The 23,067-nt window shown below is 42.0% G+C and overlaps 1 protein-coding gene across 1 annotated transcript in view; it reads right to left on the reverse strand.

Annotated features, from left to right (window-relative positions):
- FAM184B (family with sequence similarity 184 member B) overlaps nucleotides 1–12,562 on the reverse strand; it is a 159,430-nt gene extending 146,868 nt beyond the window's left edge. Inside the window, exon 1 of the mRNA XM_080796825.1 lies at nucleotides 12,015–12,562. Coding sequence (XP_080652951.1) covers nucleotides 12,015–12,161 — 147 coding nt within the window. The 5' untranslated portion in view covers nucleotides 12,162–12,562. The remainder of the gene's footprint in view (nucleotides 1–12,014) is intronic.
- Nucleotides 12,563–23,067: the final 10,505 nt, after the last annotated feature.

The following is a 23,067-nucleotide window of genomic DNA, read 5'->3' on the forward strand; positions in this document are numbered from 1 at the left end:
TATATATAGTCTCTCTATGTTTCTATCTCTGCCCCTTCCCTGCCCCCTTCTCCCTCTCTAAAAAAAATGTCCATAATACTAATTACGATAATGAAAAAACAGAATCAACCAAAATGCCCACCAATAATAGTCCCTGCCTATCTCAGGAAAGCTTCCTTGATCCCTTAGGCTGTTCAATGTTTTCATACTTCTTTCTTGGTAGCATATCAAAATTGTAATTCAATTGCTGTATAAAAACAGTAGAAGCTGTCTTAACCTGTCCCCATTCAAACAACTTGTGGATAACTTAATAACTCTTCATCCTTTCTCTGGAAAACAACAGCAATTCTGCTCACACTGTCACTTCTTTATGCCAGTTGTATTTGCTGCTGAATTATGTAATCTAACATCATATTAAGTCAGTTATATCTGAATATAAAAACTAAGCCGTTCCTATGAAAACTAAGTTGAATGCTTTGGACAGACTCAATACAAGAAAATAGCTAAAGAAAGTAATCTAGAATATCTAGATTCAATTCTCCACATTAAGACACCCAAATAAGAAAGAGTAGAGATGAATTATGGGAAATAGAACAGATGTGTGTGGGAATAGGTCAAGTGCATCATGGGTAGGGTGATGACCTATCCAGGTCAATCTAGGACAGTCTCTGGTTACACCTGTTGTTTCAGTACCTTCCCCAGTTTAGTGCTCCCTTTCATTCTCAGAAGTGTCCAATTCGGGTGGTAAAATAGAAGGCCACTCCAACTATGGCTGTAGTTTATGTAAGACAAATAAAGTTTAAAGCCAAATAGGCCATCCCAAAGAATTAAAACTGAGCCTCACAGGAAAAGATTAGTGAATAAGTGTTCATATACATGTTTTAAATTGGGGTTCTCAGGCTTTTTTCTGTAAAGGTCCAGATAGAAAGTATTTTAAGCTTTAGTCAGTCTCTGTCCCAACTTTTCAAATCTGCCTTTGCTTTTGTGCTGAACAAAAGCTACCCTAGATAATCCCTAAATGAATGTATGTAGCTGTGTTCCAACAAAACTTTATTTTGGATACTACATTTGAATTTCATATAATTTTCATATGTCACAAGATATTGTTCTTATTTTTAAATTTTTTTCAAGCATTTAAAAATATAAAAACCATTCCTGGTTCATAAGCTGTACAAAAATGGGCAGTGGGTTGATTTAGCCTGTGGGCCATAATTTTGTTGGCCTTTGTTTTAAGTTAAAAGAAAAAAAAAAAAACAAAGTTATGTATGTGTTAGGTTTTTTTCCTTTGTGGTTTCCATTTTTCAATTATTCAAAATGCTCAAATGACATTAAATAAAACAGCTTCTATTGTATTCGTTCACATTCTTTTTATTTCTCTTGCCTGTAAGGTCCATGGATAGGGCGTTTTACCTGACACATAACAGGTGCTCAGTAAATGTTTCCTAGATGAAGGAAGTTATACAATATTTATACAGTGGAATACTAACACAACCATGAAAAGTTATGTTGGCAAGCTCAGGGTCTATTGTGAAAGGTTAAAAAAGAAACCCAGGCAACACAATAGTTATGTATGATGTAACTCTACTTTCAGAAATTATAGGTTTATGTTTGCATGGGGAATTAGATAGGAGGGTATACAAAACTATTATCAGTTATTTTATCACTATAGTTATTACAGGTTTGGGGATGATTTAAAATCTTTTTTTTTTTTGCTTGTATTTTTGAATTTTATAAAATGGATGTGTTCTCTAAAATGGTGTATGATTGCTCATCCCTGTTTTATAATTCTCGTGTCCGGAAGGAATTTAAATCTGACCAATGGAGGCACCAAGTTTGGTCAGACCCTGCGTCTGTGGTCAGGGACTGGGAGGGACTAAGTGAGATGCTGGCCATGGGGGAATGGGGGAAATCCTCTTATTTGTCAGATAAGACCAGTTCTCCACGCCACTCCGAAAATTAGAGATTAGCACCTCCTGAGTTCTGGCCTTGAAAAAAGCTACCATAAAATATATATAGGCTATGGTTAAACTTTCATATTTTAAGCTAGGAGCAAAGGGAGGTCTAGGAAGAGTTTTATGCATGTAGCCCATCACTAACCAGGCACTGTTTCAGGCCGTGGAGGTGCAGGAGAGAACAAAGCAGACAGAAATCCTTGCCCTCCAGAAACTTCCTTTGTGGAGAAGAGAAAGTGACAAACAGCAAGAGGGAAAAATGATGATAGCAGATGGAGCTGAGAGGACCTCCAAGAGGGGCTGGGCAGCAGCATTGTCCAGGCAGACAGGGTGGCGTGGTCTGAAGAGACATCTGAGCCGAGCCCGGTCAGCCAAGTCAGGATCAGGTAGAAGGAGCCCAGAACAAATTCACTGAGCAGCACAAGCCCAACACATCTGAAGGCCCGAAAGAAGACCACTGTGGCCCGAGAGATGACACTGAGACATGGACAGTGGCCACCTCAGGCGACCACGACAGAGAATTTATCCTAGGTGAACAAATGTTATTCCAAGTGAAACAGGAGGCCGCTGGTGGGTTTTAAACAGAAGACCATGTTCTGGTTTCTATTTTCAAAGCTCATTCTTGCCCCCATGTGAGGTGGCAAGGGTGGGCCCCAAGGCTCCTAAGGGGTTGGGGCAGAGGGGGAGGTGGAAATGGGGAACAGTCGGGCTGATTTGTTATTTGTTTACAGGGTGAAGTCGCTGGGACTCGCTTCAGAACTGCATTTTAGCAGGAGGAAGATAGGATTCAGTTTGTTTGGTTTGAATTTCTTTCGTCTGCTTTAATTTAGCAGCTTTTTCGGGATACGACTCTGACACCATACAATTTGCCCAGTTAAAGTACAAGTCAGTGGCTTTAAGGACATTCACAGAGTTGTGTAACCCTTACTACAACTGACTTTAGAATATTTTCTTTACCCCAAAAAAGAAACCCTGCACCCCGTAGCCACTACGTGTCCCCCTCCCTGCCACCTTGTACTCTGTATCACATTTTATTTATCCATTCTTCTCTTGAGGACTCGGGAATTGCTGGTTCATACGACAACTGTTTAATGGAGGAATTGCCAGCCCGTTTTCCAAAGTGGCTGCCATGTGGTATGTCCCCACCAAAAGTGTGTGAGGGTGTGATTCAGGTTTAAGGTCATTCTGGCTGCTGTGCGGAGGAAGGAGGGATGTAGACACCAGAAGAGTCATGCAAAAGTGAAGGCATCTTAGCGGGTAGGTTTCAAAGACATCCAACTTCAAGTGCACCTCATAGTGTTTTATGGCAAAAAGATTTTTGTGAGATAGCCAGCTTGACACCATGAATCACATCATTAAATGGAAAGATTCCAATGGAGAGGACTTGTTAAAACAGATCTGTAGTTTTCCAATCTCGAATCCTAAAGCAAACTGGTGTGGAACTGCTTGAACATCTGTCCCCAAACAAGCTCCAGCAAGCAGGAGGGTATTTTCAGAGAAGCTGCAGGAGTCAGTTGGTGCAATAAAACTTCCACACCTTTAAACCATGAAAACACAGGGCTCAAGTGGCAGCCTGTCGCTAACAGGCATCACTCCCACTGCCTTAGGATACTGCCTCTCCGTCCCAGAGAAGGGCTAGCTTTGTTCCCACTGCTGGTTTTGATGACTGCATGAGAGCTCCGGCCCTCTGCAGTTCTACCAGTTCAGAAATGGAAGGGAAACCAGTATCTATCAAGATGATGATATAAACAGCCCTGGGTGAGATGCTCCACATTAAGTTAGTGAAACCTCCTCTGTCAAATCACCAAGGAAGAAAGACCTAATTTTTTCTGATTAGAGATGAGGAAAGTTGGCCCCTTTGCATGGGAAGATCAGAAAAGGCCTCTCTAAAGAGATGGTCTTTTAGCTGATATCAACCATGTAAGGATCAGGAGGAAGGACAGTCCCAGGTAAACCCCAAAATTGTTCATTAGCTCCAGGTGTCTTCATGTTTATTCTCATTTAATTTTTCATCTATATTTCCTAGTATAAGTAAAAGTAAGAAGAAGCCCTCTAGAAATTAATCAAGTTTAAATTGGTTGAAAAGATAACTATGAGTCTAAATTAGAATTGTTTTGGGGCACCTGGGTGGCTCAGTCAGTTAAGCATCTGCCTTCGCCTCAGGTCATGATGCCAGGCTCCTGGGATGGAGCCCCTGCATCTGGCTCCCTGCTCAATAGGGAGTCTGCTTCTCCCTCTCTCTTTGACCCTCCCCCCATCATGCTCTCTCTCTCTCTCAAATGAATAAACAAAAAATCTTTAAAAAAAAGAAATTACAATTGTTTTTCCTTAATCTTTCTGATCATACTCAGGACCTATTCCCATAACAGTATCATCCACTCCATCTCTACAGACATCCACTATCTCCCCCACACATCAATATCATCGTCTCTTAGTAGACATTGGACTAAGGTGAGATCATGTAAAAATTAATGGCCTGGCAGACAGAGTAGAATGTGTGCTTCTATGAGCAGATTACTCCATGAGAAAAAAGGTAGGCTGAGGAAAGAGCTCTGCCCAATCCCTGCTCTCAGCTTCACTAATTGGATACACCTTTCTCTCTCCATGGGAAAAAGTAGTAAAGATGATTGGGAGAGGTTATGGAAACATAAGGATGACCAGGGTAGACATATCACCTCGCCCCCCACAAACACACCCAGCCCTGGTTCTGTCAATACATACTAATGTATCATCAGGCAAGAATTCCGGCTCTCTCCTGGGTCTTGGATTTTTTCCTCCCTCCATTAGAGATGGTGCTTCCCTTCTTGCTATGTAGAACTGCTGTGCACACAGAGGATGAGTAAGTATGTCAAAGCCTTTGCAAAGAACACAACTACAAAAAAGAATGAAATCTTGCCATTTGCAACAACACAGATGGATCTAGAGGGTACAATGCTAAGTGGAATAAGACAGAAAAACACCCAGTGTTTTTCATATGGGTGTAATACCCAGTGATTTCACTCATATGCAGAATCTAAAAAACAAAACGAACAAACAAACAATACAGAAAGACTCATAAATATAGAGAACAAACTGGTAGTTGCTAGAAAGGAAGAGAGTTAGGGAGATGGGTGAAAGAGGTGAAGGAGATTAAGAGCTATAAACTTCCAGTTATAAAATAGATAAGTCAATGGGTGCCTGGAAGCTGCAGTCAGCTATGAGTCTGACTCTGGGTTTGGGCTCAGGTGGTGATCTCAGGGTGGTGAGCTCGAGTCCCATGTCAGGCTCCTCACTCAGTGGGGAATCCGCTTGAGATTCTCTTCCTCTGCCCCTCTCCCCTCCACCGTGTTGTCTCTTCTCTCTATCTCAAATAAATAAATTTTAAATAAAACAGATAAGTCAAGGGGATGAAAGTATAGCATAGGGGAGGTAGTCTTGTAATAATGTATCATGCAGTGATTATTGTTCGGGGCTTTGTGCAACCTGTAGAACTGCTGAATCACTGTGCTGTACACCTGATACTAATGTAACACTGTCTCAACTATACTTAATAAAGTAAATAAATAATAAAAGACAGGGGTGAGGAAATAATAGAAAGCCTTAAAGTTCAAAAAGGAAAGCATTACAAACACTAAAAAAAAATCATAAGGTATTACTAATGTGTGGAAGTTGCAGGCCCTTGATTGCAGGGTCTTCCAAGAGACTGGCACAGATCCTTTTCAATGGGTGACTGAGAGGGTCCTACAGGGTTATTCTACTCCTTATGCTTTTAGCTTGGCAGCTTCTGGCACCTAACGAGACTGCTCCTTGTCTCCTGGGCGCTTTTCCTCTGATCGGGAGACGAGAGGGAGTGCTATGTGCATGCGGTTTTCACGCTTGTGGTCCCAGGCCCTGAGAGTCAGCCTTCAGTTCGAGAGATGGCTCACGGAGAGGGACTGTCCCTTTCATTTTCTTGTTCTAATACAAAGCTTTTATTTGGAGCAAGACATTCTATACCTCCTTGAAATTGGGAACCGGAGAATCCCTGGGTGTGAGGGATGCCAAACCTTCTGGGTATGAGGATGTGGAGCCCTGCCAAAAAAAAAAAGAATCAGCTGGACATTGTTAGGGCAAAGAAAAAAGCAGAGGCTGGCCTGACAGGCCCAGGGTCAGGGCTAGGCAAACCTGACTGATGCTTTCAGAACCAAAAGCTTCCCAAAGGCTTTAGTGGGGAGTGAATTTGGAACCTCCTAGGGCCCAAATGACTCCTCTGTGCCCACTTTACTATTTAAACCTTCAAGTGCTCTGAAATGGTGGTTCTTGACCCCGAGTAAACATCAAGAGTTCTTGAGTGACTCAGAAAGCAGCAGTGCCTGTTACCGTTCTCTCCTCTCCTCCACAGGTGGGGCCTGGGGCCTTACATGCTTTGTGTTTGTTTTTAACTTTTGATTTGGAAACAATTTCAAGCTTAGAAAAACACTGCCGGGGAAAAGAACAGCACAGAGGACAACCCCATACCCTTTACTGAGCCTCCCCAGTGACTCACATTTGTCCCATTTGTTTTACCATTTGCTCTCTTTCTGTTTTATTTATAAAATAAAATACTTTGAAAGTAAGACATCATACTTATGTCCTTAAAGAGGACCTATTTCGGGGTGCCTGGGTGGTGCAGTCAATTAAGCGTCCCAACTCTTGATTTAGGCTCAGGTCATGATCTCAGGGTTGTGAGATTGAGCTGGCTCTGGGCTCCATGCTCAGTGAGGAGTCTGCTAGAGATTCTTTCTCCCTCTCCCTCTGCCCCACTGTCCAACCTGCACCCCCCTCGCATACATGTGTGTTCTCTGTCTCTCTCTGTCTCAAATAAATAATTATTTTTTTTTAAAGTAAGACCTATTTCACTGTGCACTACCCAGAATAAGGATATGTTATTGCATAGCCACAAAGTATATTTTCAACTCCAGCAAGTTTAACATTGACATGCACGCTTTTCATCTCCCTATCATCAAATTCCAGTTGTCCATAGACTTGACTGTCTCCTTGCCACATTTTTCCCTCCAGAAGAGACTTCAGTCTGGGATCTGTCTAGTTGTCGTCTCACTGGTGTATTTTTAAAAGCTACCCAGGGGATTTTAATGTGCACCCTGGACTTTGAAAAACCATGTGAATGAATATTTACTACCCTAACATATGTTGAGTGCCTATCAGGTCCAAAGTATTGTGAATAGATTCAAGTTTATGATTTTTAAGGGACATATATATAAATATGTACAAATACATACATATGTATATGTATGTGTATATACAAATCAACTATGATACCAGATGGATAAATATCACGAAAGAAGTGTTAACCAAATCTGTGGGAGGAAACTTTAAATGTAACAAGCTTACTGAGAGTCTACCATGTGCCAGGCATTGTACAAACTTCTGGAAAAACAGATGTAAGAAAAAATAATGAATGCACAATTAATAATTAATGAATGCATGGTTAATTTCAAAAGCTAGGTTTTTCAAAGGCTTTTTGGGAGGGAAGTGAGACTTAATAGATAAGTAGAACTCAACTTTTAGAGAAGAAGACATTTCAGGAGAGTAAACATAAAGAGAAAAAGGAAGGGAAGTGAGTGAATTGTGGAGTAAGCAAAGAAATGTACTTCACTGTAACTCGAGAACTGGGAGCATGGGGTTGGATCAGGTTTTCCTAGGAAAGTAGGCTGAACAATGTAAGATGATACAGTCACTTTGGAAAATAGTTTGGCTGTTTCTTCAGAAGTTAAACATAAATATAACATACAATTCAGGGCACCTGGGTGGCTCAGTGGGTTAAGCATTTGCTTTCAGCTCAGGTCATACCAGAGTCCTGGGACAGAGACCTGCATGTGGGGGAGGAGAAGGTCCCTGCTCAGCGGGAAATCTGCTTCTCCCTCTGCGCTGCACCCCCCGCTCATGTGTGCACTCCCTCTCACTCCCAAATAAATAAAATCTTTTTAAAAAGTAACATACAATCCAACAATTCAATTCCTAGACATCTACCCAAGTCTAATGAAAATGTTTGTCCACACAAAGACTTGCATAGGAATGTAATGTTCATAGCAACATTATTTACAATAGCCACAAAGAGGAAATGACCCAAATGTCTGCCACAGAAGGTACGTATCCATCAATGGGATACTAGTGAGCAGTGAAAAGGAATGAATGACTGACATATGCTATGACATGAATGAACCTCAGAAACATTCTGCTAAGATTTAGCAACTAAGTGAAAAGCACCAGATGGAAATACCATATATTGTATCTTTCATTGAGTTGAAGGGTCTGCAAAAGACAGATTTATAGAGACAGAAAGTAGATTAATGATTGCCTGGTGTAGGGGTGGGAATGGGGACTGATGACAAATGGGTACCTAGAATAGGTTTCTTTGGTGGGATGGAAATGTCCTAAACTGGATTTTATAGTGTATATATATGTTACAGTGTAATAACTCTGAACATTTACTAAACATTTAAACATTTACTAAAAAATGTTGAATCGTACACCTAAATAGATGAATTTTATAATATATAAATTATACTTCAATAAAACTATAAAAATTAAGTTATTAAAGTCAGAAAGGAAATAAGTAATCTTAGAAATGAAAAATATAATTATTGAAATTCTAAAACTTGACAGGACTTAAGACTTAAGGTGGGAAAAACTTTGGACTGGACAACTTATTTAGAGGACTAGTAAACAGAAGGATTTAATTAAGGAATTCATCAGAATCCAACACAGAGGCAAAAAATATTTTTTTAATCACATTTCAGGGTATAGATGAAGAGGTTTCCTCACTGACCTAATGGCAGTTCCAGAAAAGAAAAGGTAGGCAATGACAGAGAAACATTATCTGAAGAGAAAATCACTGATAATTTTACAGAATTAAAGAGAGCACACCGGTCCTCAACAGAAAGTACACTAACATATAGAAAGTCCTGGTGAAAGTGCTGAACACCAAAACAAAACAAACACAAATATCACATGTTATCAAGGGAAAGGCAGACTGACCACAAAGGAATGAAATTTAGTCTAGCAGCAGAATTTCGCCAGCAACAACCAGTGCCAGAAAACAATGGAGTACCTTCATCACTGTGCTTTGGGAAAATAACTGTTCACTAGAGTTTTACTTTTTTATTTTTAAGATTTTATTTATTTATTTGACAGACAGAGATCACAAGTAGGCAGAGAGGCAGGCAGAGAGAGAGGGGAAGCAGGTTCCCTGCCGAGCAGAGAGCCCGATGTGGGGCTTGATCCCAGGACCCTGAGACCATGACCTGAGCCGAAGGCAGAAGCTTTAACCCACTGAGCCACCCAGGCGCCCCTGTTCACTAGAGTTTTATATCCAATAAATTATCACCCAGCACTGAGGACAAAATAATTACAGTTTCAAATATACAAAGAATTCCCTCCCCCACCTAGACCTCAACAGCAAAGATTACTAAGAAATAAACTTCAGCTGGAAGAAAAGTGAACCTAAAGAGAAGGCTTTGGATTTAAGAAAAAAATAGTGAGAAGTGATGAAATGTCAGTGAATTTAATTAACACTTGATCATAAAAATGATTTTCAAATTTAAAAATGTCAAATGCTCTAGACAACAATGGCAAGATGGAAAAGGAAAGGGCTGTTAAATGGGTAAAGTGTGCAAAAATCTTTTGCAGGAATGGGGCGCCTGGGTGGCTCAGAAGGTGTAGCCCCTAACTCTTAATCTAGGATCAGGTCATGATTTCACGGTGATGATCTCAAGGTGATGATCTCAGGGTCCTAAGATCAAGCCCCAGGTGGAGACCCAGGCTCAGTGGGGAGTCTGCTTGAGATATTCTCTCTTCCTCTGCCCCCTCCCCTTCTTGCTCTCTCTCCAAAATAACTAAATAAATCTTAAAAGAAAATCTTTTACAGGAAGAAAGAATTACACCATAACTTTGTTAAAAAAATTATAGTTAAGTACATATGTTGAAAAATAAAAGACAGTTCGAGAAGAATAGAAATAAAGCCTAATGCCCTCAAACCAGCAGTGGAAAATGTGGAAATATAGATCATTTTACTAATTCAACAGAAGGCAGGGATAGAGGAAAAGGAAGAATGAAAAAGGACAGCACACAAAAACATAAAACATGATAGAAGAATAAGCCCCAATATATTAGTAATCACAATCAATGCACAAAGATTAAATTCACCTGGCAGAAATACAATCAATTTACTGAAAGATTCAGTCTAAAGAGATGGAAAATACGTGACACACAAACATTAGCCAAAAGAAAGGTAGCACATTGATATCAATATTAAAATGTCTAATTTAAGCAATTAGCATAAAAACCATAAAGAGAGGCACTACATAATAAGAATCCATTATGATTTCTAATGCAAACTATCCTTTGAAGAAACACTGCCTACTGTGTGCCAGGGATCATGCTGCTTTCTCCACTGCTGTTAGCTTCAGTGCTTGGCACTTAATAGGTGTGCCGTAAATACTACAGAGTGGAATGCTTCCCACATTGTATTGAAATGATCTGTTCAAGTGTTTGTTATACACAGGGGTAAGGACCAGGTCTTAGTCAGTTTTATGCCATCAATATTCAACACAACACGTGGCACACAGTAGGCACTCTATAAATTTAAACTGAATTAAAGTCTTCCTCTCTTCCTTAAAAATCTTCCCTAACTGTTCCTGCCCATAATTACTTACCCTTTGTTTCCACTTCTATAGAACTCACAGTTTGAAATACTCAGCTTAGCAATTGATTATATAGTAGTGTCTGAGTTTGCTTTCCATATTTCAAACTCGTGTCTACAAAAACATTTTAGATTCTTTAAGGATAGAGATGGCTTATACTGTGTCTAGAGCCTTAAATCAATATTTTTTAGGGGTTGATGTCACATTTGGATAAATGTAGATCAGATCAGTAGTGCCAGCCACACATGCCAAACCCTCAAGGGGTATCTCCAATCCCTTTTTTCAATCCTTGACTAAAGAGATCACTGTTTGGAAACAGGTTCATATGCCAAAATGTGGAGAAGTTGATAGGAGGGGCAGGAGAAGGCAGCTAGTGTCCATTTTCAAGTCCCTGTGCTCCCTTCCCTCTGGCAAAATAGGAAAGAGCCTGTGAACCTACAAAAAAAAGGGGGGGGAGGTGGGAGGAAGACAGGGAAGAGAGCATGTCCCATATACTGCTGGACAGAATCTGGACCTGACCCTTCCACTAGCAGTCATGGTATCAGGAGTTTATTATGATGTCAAAAGGAAACCCCAAGGCAAACAGCTATATTCTCCCACTGGAAACTTGTGTAAGAACGGAATCTTGTTTCCATCTATACACAAGGCACAAGAGGGGAAACCTACAACAAGGAGCTCCTAACAGGGAAGCTGCAGAGGGTTAACCAAGGGCAAGGTGGCATCTTCTTGGTGGTCTTCATCCTGTCCTGGAGAGGTTCAGTACTGTCCCTGGGAGGACGTAGGAAGATGGGCTGGCTGACCTCCCAAGGTCTTTCATAATCCAATAATTAATGGGGAATGGTGCACTTCCCCATTTATGCTCTTACACACATCTGCACCCAGTTTGATAGTAAATCCCCTGGGCTGCCTTCCAGGTTTAGTACGGTGCCAGGCAAGCTGCCGGCACTCAACAAATGGCTCAAATATTTGTTGAATGAAGGAATAAATTAATCAAGTGTTTAAACAGAGTCCACATGACCTCCCCAGCTGTAAAGTACAGCGATGAATAAAATCACAACATTCCAGACACGATCATTTGAGCAGAACTGGCAAAGGAAAACACACGCGTGCGTGTGCGCGCGCGCACACACACAGAATTCACACTAGCACTGATTCAACTATGTTTCCCACCTTGGGGGCACAGACCACCTGCTCAGCAAGCAGTCTGTAGGAGTTTCTTTGGTAAGGATCCTCTCTCTCCAGAGAGGTGCTTCCAGAAGGTCAATTTACCAAGGTTTAGGACTGCTTCCCTTACCGATTGACCTCCCAGACAAAGTTTCTGCCGGGATTCAGCCTGGGCCTCCCCTGGGCGCGTCCGCTGTCCCCCAACCTGGGCACCCCACCCAGGGCGCGCAGCTCGCCGGCCCGCAGCGCCTCACCTTACCTTGGTGAGCTGGGCGATCTTCTTGCACATTTTCACGTGCATGTCGGGATCCCAGTCCATTCTCCAGTCGGCGCCACCGCGGGCATCAGCTTTGGAGCCCTGGCAAGTCCCGGACGCGTGAATTTTGCTGTTGAGGACAGAAGCCATGGCTATAACGCGTCCAACACTCAAGGGTTCTCGCTCGTGTTCTCGCTGCCCGCGGTGTGCACGTGCGTGCGCGCGCGGGCCTGTGAGCGTGTGGGCTTTCTCCGGAACGGTGGCACTGCAGTCCCGCCGCCCGCACCGCCGCGCGGCCCCTGCCGCCCCGAGGTGTTGGCCTTTCGGCGGTTCGCGAGCCCACCCTCCCTGCTCCGGAGCTCGCTCGCTGGCTCTCGGGCTCTGCGGGCACCCGCACCCTGCGGCGAGACGCCGAGGATCCGCACGTGCCGCTCGCGGCGACCCGCGCGCCGCTCTCCGGCCGGTGCGGGTTTCGCCTGCAACAGTGGAGCTTCAGCGACCAGAAGCCGCCGGCCTTGGAGAGGTTTGCGCTGGCCCCGCGCCGCGCTCTTGGACACGTGGGTGGCTCTTGGCTCCAGACTCAGCAGCGACTGCCGGTGGTGGGCATCCCAAGCCAAGGAAGAATTAGGGCCGGCCTCAGCCTCGGGCAGCCGGGGAGCACGGTCTGGGAAGGGGCCCTTGGCGATGTTCTCCGGGGTGGACGGGTGGCGAGGGACAGGGCACCTTGACCAGCCAGCACCCTTAGCCCCAGGCTCCGGAGCCTCAGAGCTCGGCGCTGGAGGCAAAGATTGGGGCCGGGAGGTCTTGAGAGGGAAGGGGAGGTAAGAGCAAGTCGCGGGGACGCGACGAGGTACCGGGACCCGGGTGCACAGTGTGGGCCTCAGTCGGGACTGCGGGTAGCAACCCCCCTTCCCCCATCTTGGGGAGGAGCCCGGACGTTGCGGGAGGATTGCCAGAGATCACCGAACAAAGGGAAGAAGCCAAAGGGGCGGCCAGAGGAGCTGGTGACAGAAATCTGGGACGAGAAAGAGAGGAACGCGTAGTACAAGAAGCGGTAGGAGAGCAGAGGAAAAGTCATCAGAGAGGCCAAAAGGATGGTAGCAGGTGTGGGAAAGGAGGAAGCAAAGAGGGATGGAGTAGTTGACTAACAGAGCTGAAAGTCTAAGTAAACCGAGCTCAGTGAAAGGGAAGTGTGACTCATCCATATCCACGCTCTTGGCCACTGGCCAGATGGAGCCAGAATCTTGTCAGGATTAGGAGTTTGTGCATTTTTATTTTGCTTGTTGAGTGCAGGAGTTAGTGACCAAATTTCTTTGTGGCTCACTTACTCTGGGTTCAAACAGTGGGCTTTGGGGCAAAGTGACAACACCCTGATCAGATTTTCCTAACGTGTGAATAATAGCATCAACATAATAAGCAATTTTCATGCTTAATATATTTCATTTTACAGACTGCTTTATATCAAGAGTTTTAGTCATCTTGATAAAGCAAGCAAGCTCCAAAGGGTTTCAGAAACCACAATCCCATTCTCTACACTGCAGGTAACTATACCCATTTTTATAGATAAGAAAGTAGATCCAGAACATTTGTACCAAGCCAGGCAATTGCAAGTAGCCCAGTTGTGTCTGGACCAAGATATTCCTATTCTAAATTTCTTACTCTGGCCCCAGGATTCTACACTGGGTTAGGAATGGCCAACCTGGGTTTGTGGTTCCTACTAAATTTAGGTTTCCTCTCTGAGACAACATCTCAGTTTCCCAGTGCATTTAGAAAACAGAATGCCTGGGGGCGCCTGGGTGGCTCAGTGGGTTAAAGCCTCTGCCTTCGGCTCAGGTCATGGTCCCAGGGTCCTGGGATCGAGCCCCACATCAGGCTCTCTGCTCCGTGGAGAGTCTGCTTCCTCCTCTCTCTCCCTGCCTGCCTCTCTTGCCTACTTGTGATCTGTCTGTCAAATAAATAAATAAAATCTTAAAAAAAGAAAAAAAAGAAAACAGAATGCCTGAACCAAAATCTCTCTTGATACAGTGTCTTGGTCCTATGCTAGATTCCCTGAGTCAAAATACTTGGAGTTGAGTGTCCAAGAACCCACATTTTAAACAAGCTCCCTTTAAAGTACTTTCTGCAGGGTCTTATTACCCCTAGGAATTCAACCACTGTGTAAACTAGAGGGAAATTAGCCTTTTTAGTCCAAAAATGTTACCAAAAGTTGTTCACCATTTTGGAAAATCACATCATCAATGGTCACATGGCTCATGCTATTTGGTTGCCAATATAACACACTTGTATTGTATTTGACCTGTTCATGGTGAGTCTACCCAGATGTCCAAGCATCGGAATAATACATTAAGTCATAGAGTTAATCATATCAGATCATTTATATATTGAAATATACATTTAATTGTAATGACTTTCCTTTTATTTCTTTATCTTACTATCAAGAAATTATACTGGTTTTTAAAAATGTGTGTGCTCATTTAAAAAATTATCTCTGAATTTCAGTATAGTAACATGAACATTATTTTTAAAAGTGACATCTGGTCTGAATGGGGTTGAGAATTCACACTAAGGTTTGTTAAGACTGTGATCTAACCCGAAGTTTTACTTATTTAAATATGATCCTATTAGGTCTAGGGGCTGAAATATTTTCCAATGGGATTTTTTTTTAAGAAAAAAATTTTTTTTTAATTCATTTGTGAGATAGAGCAGGAACAGAGGAAGGGGAAGAGGGAGAAGCAGACTCCCCTGAGCAGGGAGCCCGACATAGGGCTTGATCCCAGGACGCTAGGATCATGATCTGAGCCGAAAGCAGACACTTAACCAACTGAGCCACCCAGGTGCTCCATCAGTGGGATACCTTATACTTTCAAAAAAATTTATTTTTAGATTTTTATTTATTTGACAGGGTAAGAGTGAGAGCGCACAAGAGAGGGAGGAGTAGGCAGAGGGAGAAGCAGGCTCCCGGCTGAGCAGGAAGCCTGAAGCGGTATTCCATCCCGGGACTCCAGGACCATGACCCGAGCCCAAGGCAGATGCTCAATTGACTGAGACACCAAGGCACCCCATACTTTCAAATTTTTCATGGAAGCCTAGGAAAACCCCAGACTCCTTTATCAGGCTTTGTTGAACCACAGCTACTAAGTAGGGAAGATAATATAAGCTGACCTGTCCTGGAAGGAGTTCTCTGCAGCTGCGGAGATTTCCTAGCACTATGATTAGTAGGTTCTTTCACACTATCAGAAATGAAATAGAGGGCAGAAGGGAATTAAGCACTGTATCAAATATGGTGTGTGGGTGGGAACATTTATTAGACCACTAATATGATCTTGGCATTGTGCTATGCTCTTTGCACACGTTCTTACTTCCTTTAAGGTACTTATTATCATTGTCATTCTACAGACTAGGAAATTGAAGATAAGGGAGGCTAAGCACCCGATTTTATACAGCTGGTAATGGATCTGAGTCTATCTGACTTTGAAGAGCACAATGCTGGTAATCTGAAATTCTTAAAAGCCATAATTGATTTGTTCTTTCTGTAGATTATAGAAATGTAAGCCTCTTACAGTACTCCTCTCCCCAAAAAACTCATCTATAATAAGACAAAATATAAGAAGCAAACAAAAAATTACCCCCAATCCTACACTTAGAAAAAACTACCGTTAATATTTTAGAGAAGATTCTTTTAGATATCCTTTCTGTACACATCTAGAAGATGTTATGTACATAAATGCATATTTAAAACAAATGGAATACTGTACATCATGTTTTTGAACCCTATTCATTCATATAAAATAGACATCTTTTCCTCTTTTGTCATTAAAGATATACATTCCTATTTTGAACAATCAGTATCTCTATACAAAATAACATATTTATCCTAACCCCTACTGAAATTTTTTTTTAAATATTTTAAGCAAGATGTTTCATATATGTTTGCTATGTGTATTTTCTTTCTTTTGGTGGGGGGAAGGGCAGGGAGAAAGAGAGAGAGAATCTTAAGCAGGTTCCATACCCAGCGTGAAGCCCACCCAACACGGGGCTTGATCTAAAGCCCCTGAGATCAGGGCCTGAGCTAAAAACCAAGAATTAGATGTTCAACCAACTGAACGACCCAGGCACCTAACAATATTCACTTCTGTTCTAAAGGACAGGGAAAACAAAAAGGACATATAAAACTCATGTGTTAATATAATGGGAAAGCAAATAGCTTATGAGATAGAATTATTAAGATGTGTTAAGTATAGAAAGCATACGGTAAGACATGATAAAGATAGAATGGAATATAAAAGGTGGAACAAACAAGAGGGTTACTAACTGAAAATAATGGAAAGGCCAAGTTGTAAGTTCAGATGATATCACCTTCAGGCCAATAGCTACATCATCTCCCCAAATGCTATTTGTTTTTCACACCCATCCTAGCCCCATATATATGTTCTGTCCCAGAAAAACACAGAAAGCATGGCTCACAGCAGACCTCTAACCAAGCATACTTGCTCTGCACGTTTCTGATAGAAGCATGTGTCAGCTCTAGGCACCCCTCAATCAGCTGAGCTGCCTTTCCAATTTCAGCAGTGGTCCCCGTAACAGCCCTGTCAGGAGTGAAGGTCAATGCGGCAGATAGGACATAAACACTGCCTAACACAGGATTTGGGTAAATATGGTCCTCCTAGCTCCCTGGCACCTTATCCCAAATGTCTTAACTGTCACTGTCCAACTGACTTCTATTGAAAAGTGATTGACTCAACCATGTGATTTTGAGCATCTTAATTTGGGCTATGGAGTTTCCTGTCCATGACACATGGGATAGCCTGTCTGAAGGTGTATTTGGAGATTACCACTGAATCAAGATAACTTCCTACATGACATCATATGTGGATCTTTGCACACATGTGCGAGTATTTCCATAGGAATAAATCCTAATAAACCAGTTTCAGGAAGTCAGCAAATTTTAAATGTTGATGATATATTGTTATACCATTCTTTTGAAGTTATGCCAATTTATACTCTCATTAAGAGGGCACAAAAATGTGTGTTTTCCCATACCCTTGCCAAAACTAGCAGGTATTGATCTTCAGAGAGCTTCTGTTTTAATAGGTAAAGAGTGTCTCCCTCTACACACCATTTACGTGAATATTAGTAGGACTGTTGGAAGACCTTTCCAGAAACTGATCAGTTATTGGAATCAAAGCTTTTTTTTTTTCTTTTCATTGTTTTCACTGGGCTTTCTTCCTTGTGTTGAAATAACTTTCTAGGCCCAAGACAGAGTGCTCAGAATGTCACATCAACAGCCTGAAACTTAAGATAACTTCTGTGTCCTTGTTAGTGCTTTGCCTGACCAGAAACACAATATATCCAGTCAGCCAATCCTCAAATGCCAAGCCAGTTCTGGGCTCTGTACTTATTTCCTCTTCCTCTTTAACTCCAAACAAGGTTGACTGTGTGGCCCTAGCCATCAGATATTTTCCATTTTTCTCTTCCTTATTCTTTTTTTTTTTTTAAGATTTATTTATTTGAGAGAGAGAGAGAGAAAGAGCATGGGGAAGGGGCAGATGGAGAGAGAGAGAATCTTAGGTAGACTCTGCGTTGAGCATGGAGCCCCATGCCGGGCTCCATCCCTGAGATCATGACCTGAGCTGAAACCTAGAGTTGGTTGCTTAACTGACTGTGCCACACAGGCACCCCACCCCTTGTTCTTTATTCTTTACCCTTATAAAAGCTTCTTGCCTTCTACTCTCTTTATTGTCTCTGAACAAAGAGTCTGTCTACTTCATGAAGTATTGAAGTTTTGTATTACCTAAATTGTCTTTAATAATTTTTAACATGTATTACAAGATCTTTCCTTGTAGGGGCCTTTAGCACTGGGCCTATAGTATATACTGCAAACATTTCACCCAGTTAGTGATTTATTTTAGCTTTCTTATGCTTGTAAAAGGAGTTTTCCAAGGTAAAGCAAGCAACCTTAGCTAAGAGAGTCTCTCTCTTTTTTTTTTTTTTTTAAAGATTTTATTTACTCATTTGACAGACAAGTAGGCAGAGAGGCAGGCAGAGACAGAGAGAGGAGGAAGCAGGCTCCCCGCTGAGCAGAGAGCCCGATGCGGGGCTCCATCCCAGGACCCTGGGATCATGACCTGAGCCGAAGGCAGAGGCCTTAACCCACTGAGCCACCCAGGTGCCCCAAGTCTCTTTTTTAAAAGTAGGGTTGGGAGGTAGGGCCTGGGTGGCTCACTCTGTTAAGCATCCTACTTTTTTTTTTTTTTTATATTTTATTGATTTATTTAAGAGAGAGAGTGTGTGTGTGTGCATAAGCAGGGGGAGCAGCAGGCAGAGGGAGAGGGAGAAGTAGGCTCCCCGCTGAGCAGGGGGATCATGACCTGAGCCAAAGGCAGATGCTTAACCAACTAACCCACCCAGGCTCCCCACATCTTACTCTTGATTTTGGTTCAGGTCATGATCTCAGGGTCATGAGACCAAGCCCCGAGTTGGGTTCCAAGCTGAGTGTGGAACCTGGTTAAGATGATCTCTCTAACTCTCCTTTTGGTCTCTTCCCCTGCTAAAACATGCTCTCTCTCTCGCAATAATAATAATAATAATAATAATAATAATAATAAAAAATAGGGTTGGGAAGCCATAGGGTAGGAGGAGTTTATGTAACTCCTCAACTTAGAAACTGAACTTTTCAGCTAGCTGTAAGCCCTCAGCCTGGACTTAACTTCCTCCTCACCATAACACATAACACCTGAATCACCTGCACTCTTCACTTCCAAAGGAGTCAATATGTTCAACAAATTTCAATCCCTCCTTTTCATATTAATCCAACTAATCCCAGCTACCCTAATTCCAATCCCTCCTTTGCACAGAGGACCTGAATGAGAACTGCACTCATAGACTTTTGCCTATATAACTCTGCTCTCTCTTGGTCTTCCTTGGAACACAATTCAGGTTTCTATCGGAATCTGTGCCTCCCAAATTACAATCCGAATTGCCCAGATAACTGTTTGCTTAAATTTTCAGTGAATTCTTTTGTTGGTTGACATGCTCTATAAATTTTTTCAATTTTTATATAGGCAAAGCTATTGATCTTATATTTTCTGTGCGAGGTTAGAATACAGACCTGTTTTTCCAGATGGCTAGACAGTTGTCTCAACGGGTATTGAATAATTCATCTTTACCACACTGATAATCTAGGTGCTGCCTTAGGTGATCTCTTTAATAGAAATTTACTAATCTTTTAGACTTTGCTTAGTCAGAGTTTTCTCTCCTTATCAGTTAAGTTGCACGGGAAAATTGATTGTCATTACTACTAATATACTTCTACTACTCATCTAAAACCAAGATCACATTCTTGAGTGTTTATTTCACTTAACCTCTTTACATAGAAGGCCATTTTCCCTACTGTGCCTTATTCCTACTGTTAAAAAGAAAACCACAGGCCCAAAATGGTGTCACTTAGGCCAAGTCACCAAACCAGGGCTCAATGTCTAATGTTAATCGTGGTTTCAAGCTCCCCCACAAATGTTGTCTTAACTGGTCAGTCAGGAATTTTCTGATAAGAATCATTAAGGTAATCTGTCACAGAGGATGATAAGGTAATCTGCATGAAGACACCCCCTGCCATTCCTCCCAAAGGGAAAGTGAGCTTGCCTGGAAGAATCCTTTCTTTCTTTTGCTGATAACTTCCTTGCCTCAGCCTCCTTCCTATAAAACCTTCCATTTTGTACTACAACTCCTTGGAGCTCCTGTCTACTTACTTGGCAGGATGCTGCCTTACTCATGAATTGCTTAATAAAGCCAGTCAGACCTTCAAATTACTTGGTTGAATTTTTTTTTTTTTTAACACTACTCATCTTTTAGACTAGTTTGCAAGTCCCTCAAATATCTGCTCAAAGCTCTGGATTTCTGGGTAGCACCTTTACCATATTTTTAAAAGCTAAAGTTCTCTGTCAAAGATTCCCTCCTTTTTGAGGGAAGAATGCAAGAAATGAACACAGAGCTTAAACTGGCACCATGCCTTTATTGTAATCCTCACACACATTAACTAGTACCAGGATTTCATCGAAGGTAGTGTAGCGCCTGCTTTCAGGCAAGAAGCTTGAGCAATGGACACATGAGTAAGGTAAAAGGGCCCACAGTGACCACCAAGCTGAATGTAATCAGGCTCATTCTGTGACCCACCTAGATATAGCCATAGTCCCTAACTGACCAATTACAACCAGGCACAGTTACCAAAAAAGGGAAAATTCTGTATTTCCTCACTCTGCCCTATAACTATAGCCCCTCACCACTGTCCTGTGGCAGACAGCTTATCCATTGCTGTCCTGCCCACTGCCCCCTTGCTGTGTGTCCAGTAAGCTTTTATCTCTTTTGTTTGGCTCTGGGTGAATTCTTTCAAAGTCCTCCCATTCAACTGGGAGTTCCCACAGATAGCCTGGGATCAGGTCTTCCATCTTATCTCCACAGGAGGAAAATAAAGACAACATTTGCACTGAGATTATAGTATCTCAACACAACACCGCAGGACATGATGCTTTGGAATAAAATGTTTTGTGGCAATATTATAGACAGATTATATTATTGCAGGGGTGTGGAGCACAAGGGTCAAGAAAGAATTCTTGAGACATCGTTTGGTGCAACTTAGTGAGTTTATTTAGGTAAGATGCATGGGGATAGGACCCCTGGGCAAAAGAGCTACACTTATGCTGTATGAAGCTAGTGGTTATATGCCTAGTGATCAAGGGGGAGGGGACAGTCAGGGAGTATTAGATCTTAAATGTCTTCTTTAAATTTCTACTCGTAAATCAACTTTTAAAAGATTTCTCTGATGCTTCCCATTCAGTTCAATAGTAACTGTCTGTGAGATATACAGGCAGTCATGAGATCCTTTAAGAATGTAGCAATCAGGGGGGCACCTGGGTGGCTCAGTGGGTTAAAGCCTCTGCCTTCGGCTCAGGTCATGATCCCAGGGTCCTGGGATCGAGCCCCACATCGGGCTCTCTGCTAGGCAGGGAGCCTGCTTCCCTTCCTCTCCCTTCCTCTCTCTGCCTCTCTCTGCCTACTTGTGATCTTTCTCTCTGTCAAATAAATAAATAAAATCTTAAAAAAAAAAAAAGAATGTAGCAATCAGGGACGCCTGGGTGGCTCAGTGGATTAAGCCTCTGCCTTCAGCTCAGGTCATGATCTCAGAGTCTTGGTATCGAGTCCTGCATGGAGCTCTCTGCTTGACAGGGAGCCTACTTCCTCCTCTCCGTCTCTCTGCCTGCCTCTCTGCCTGCTTGTGATCTCTGTCTGTCAAAAAAAAAAAGAATGTAGCAATCAGCAACAATTTGATCCTTATCAGAATTATACAGGCTGTAGGTCAGCCTTCTGGGCTAAAGTGAACATTTTTCTGCTTCTATTTCTCAACAATATTAATATTAATATGAATACCATGAGCTCCACATGGTTCTGGAAATAGCTTGTGGGAAATGAGTCTAGGAACTCTAGCATTGGTAGTCATTTTTTTTCATCCTCCTACCTTAAAATTGTGTTAACTGGTAACAAAGGTGTGAAACACAGGGGTAAAAGAAGAGTTGAGTACAGGAGCTAGGAGCAGTTCATGGTAGTAGTCTTTTCAATACCTGAAAGAGTTAACAACCCATTTGCAAAGTACTTCTAATTTTGCCTTAGGGAAAACAGGTAGGAAGTGAATTGGGCAGCAATACTGCTGCCTTTCTGGTATTTTTCTGGAGTTCATTGATAATTAAACAATAGAACTCTCCAACATTCAAAAAAGGAATGGAACTGGTGCTTTTTAATTCTCTTGATTACACAGCAGTAGAGTGCTCAGTACTCAATGGATGTGCACGTGTTTTTAAGCGAGTTAAGTACCGGTAATATGGCTGACCTATCTATGGTTGAATATTTCAGTGTAGCCATTTCTCAGTTTCCTTGATCACTTGATCACTTCGCCTCTGCAAAGTGAAAAAAAGCAAAAATAAACCCAAGTATTGTCCAGAGTATTTACATGGATTTAGAATTTTTTTTTTTTTAAGTAAGTTCTATGCCCACTGTGGGGCTTGAACTCAGCACCCTGAGATCAAGAGTTACACAGTCTATCAACTGAGCCAGCCGGGCACCCCTGGAGTTAGAACTTTCCAAATTCTGGTTAACCTAGAAATTATCACGAACTTGGTAAAACTGAGCATTTCAGACACCCCATACCAGAAATTTTGATTTAGGAGGTATGAGTAAGGCATTTAAACAAGCCCTTCAGTGACGCTGTTGTGGATGATACCAGGCCCCACTTTGAAAATTGCTTTAATGGCTCCAACAAACCTTGTCAGTTTCTTCTAGGTCTTGCTTTATAATGTCCTTCCTGTCCTCTCTCCTATTTCAGTCCTGTCAGCTGTCAATTTTCAGCTCAGGTCACACTTTTGAGGCAGTCCTGACCTGACTATTCCAGTTGGAGATGCTCTCTGAGCTCCCATGGCAATCGGTGTACACAGGACATCTCCAAACTGACCAAGCAATCTGTCAGCAGGAACTTTTTGAGCATGTATTCTCAATAATGTACTTCTTCACCTAGGAATCAGTATCATACTGTACTAATATTTTACATACACTATAAAATATTCACGGAAGTTAACAGATGAATTTAAAAAATAGGGGTGCCTCAGTTGGTTAAATGTCTGCCTTCGGCTCAGGTCATGATCCCAGGATCCTGGGATCAAGTCCGGCATCTGGCTCCTTGCTCAGCAGAGTCTGCTTCTTCCTCTGCCTGATGCTCCCCGTTTGTGCTCTCTCTCTGACAAATAAATAAAATCTTAAAAACACACACACACAAGTTTATACATGTGAAAAATCATAAAGTACACTTAAGATTAGTGTACTTTTCATATTTCACTGTGGGAATATTATCCCTTACTTAAAAAAAAAAGGCAGATAGACAAATTGACTTGGCACGGTTTACACAATAGATTTGATGAAAGAAAAAATGCACATCACCACACATAATCATCTGCAATTAAGTAAAAATTTATTGATTATATAATAATGACATAAACAAATTATGGGGAAAGTCTTC

Source organism: Martes martes (genome assembly GCF_963455335.1).
Source record: "Martes martes genome assembly, chromosome: 2".
NCBI classification, from domain to species: Eukaryota; Metazoa; Chordata; class Mammalia; order Carnivora; family Mustelidae; genus Martes; species Martes martes.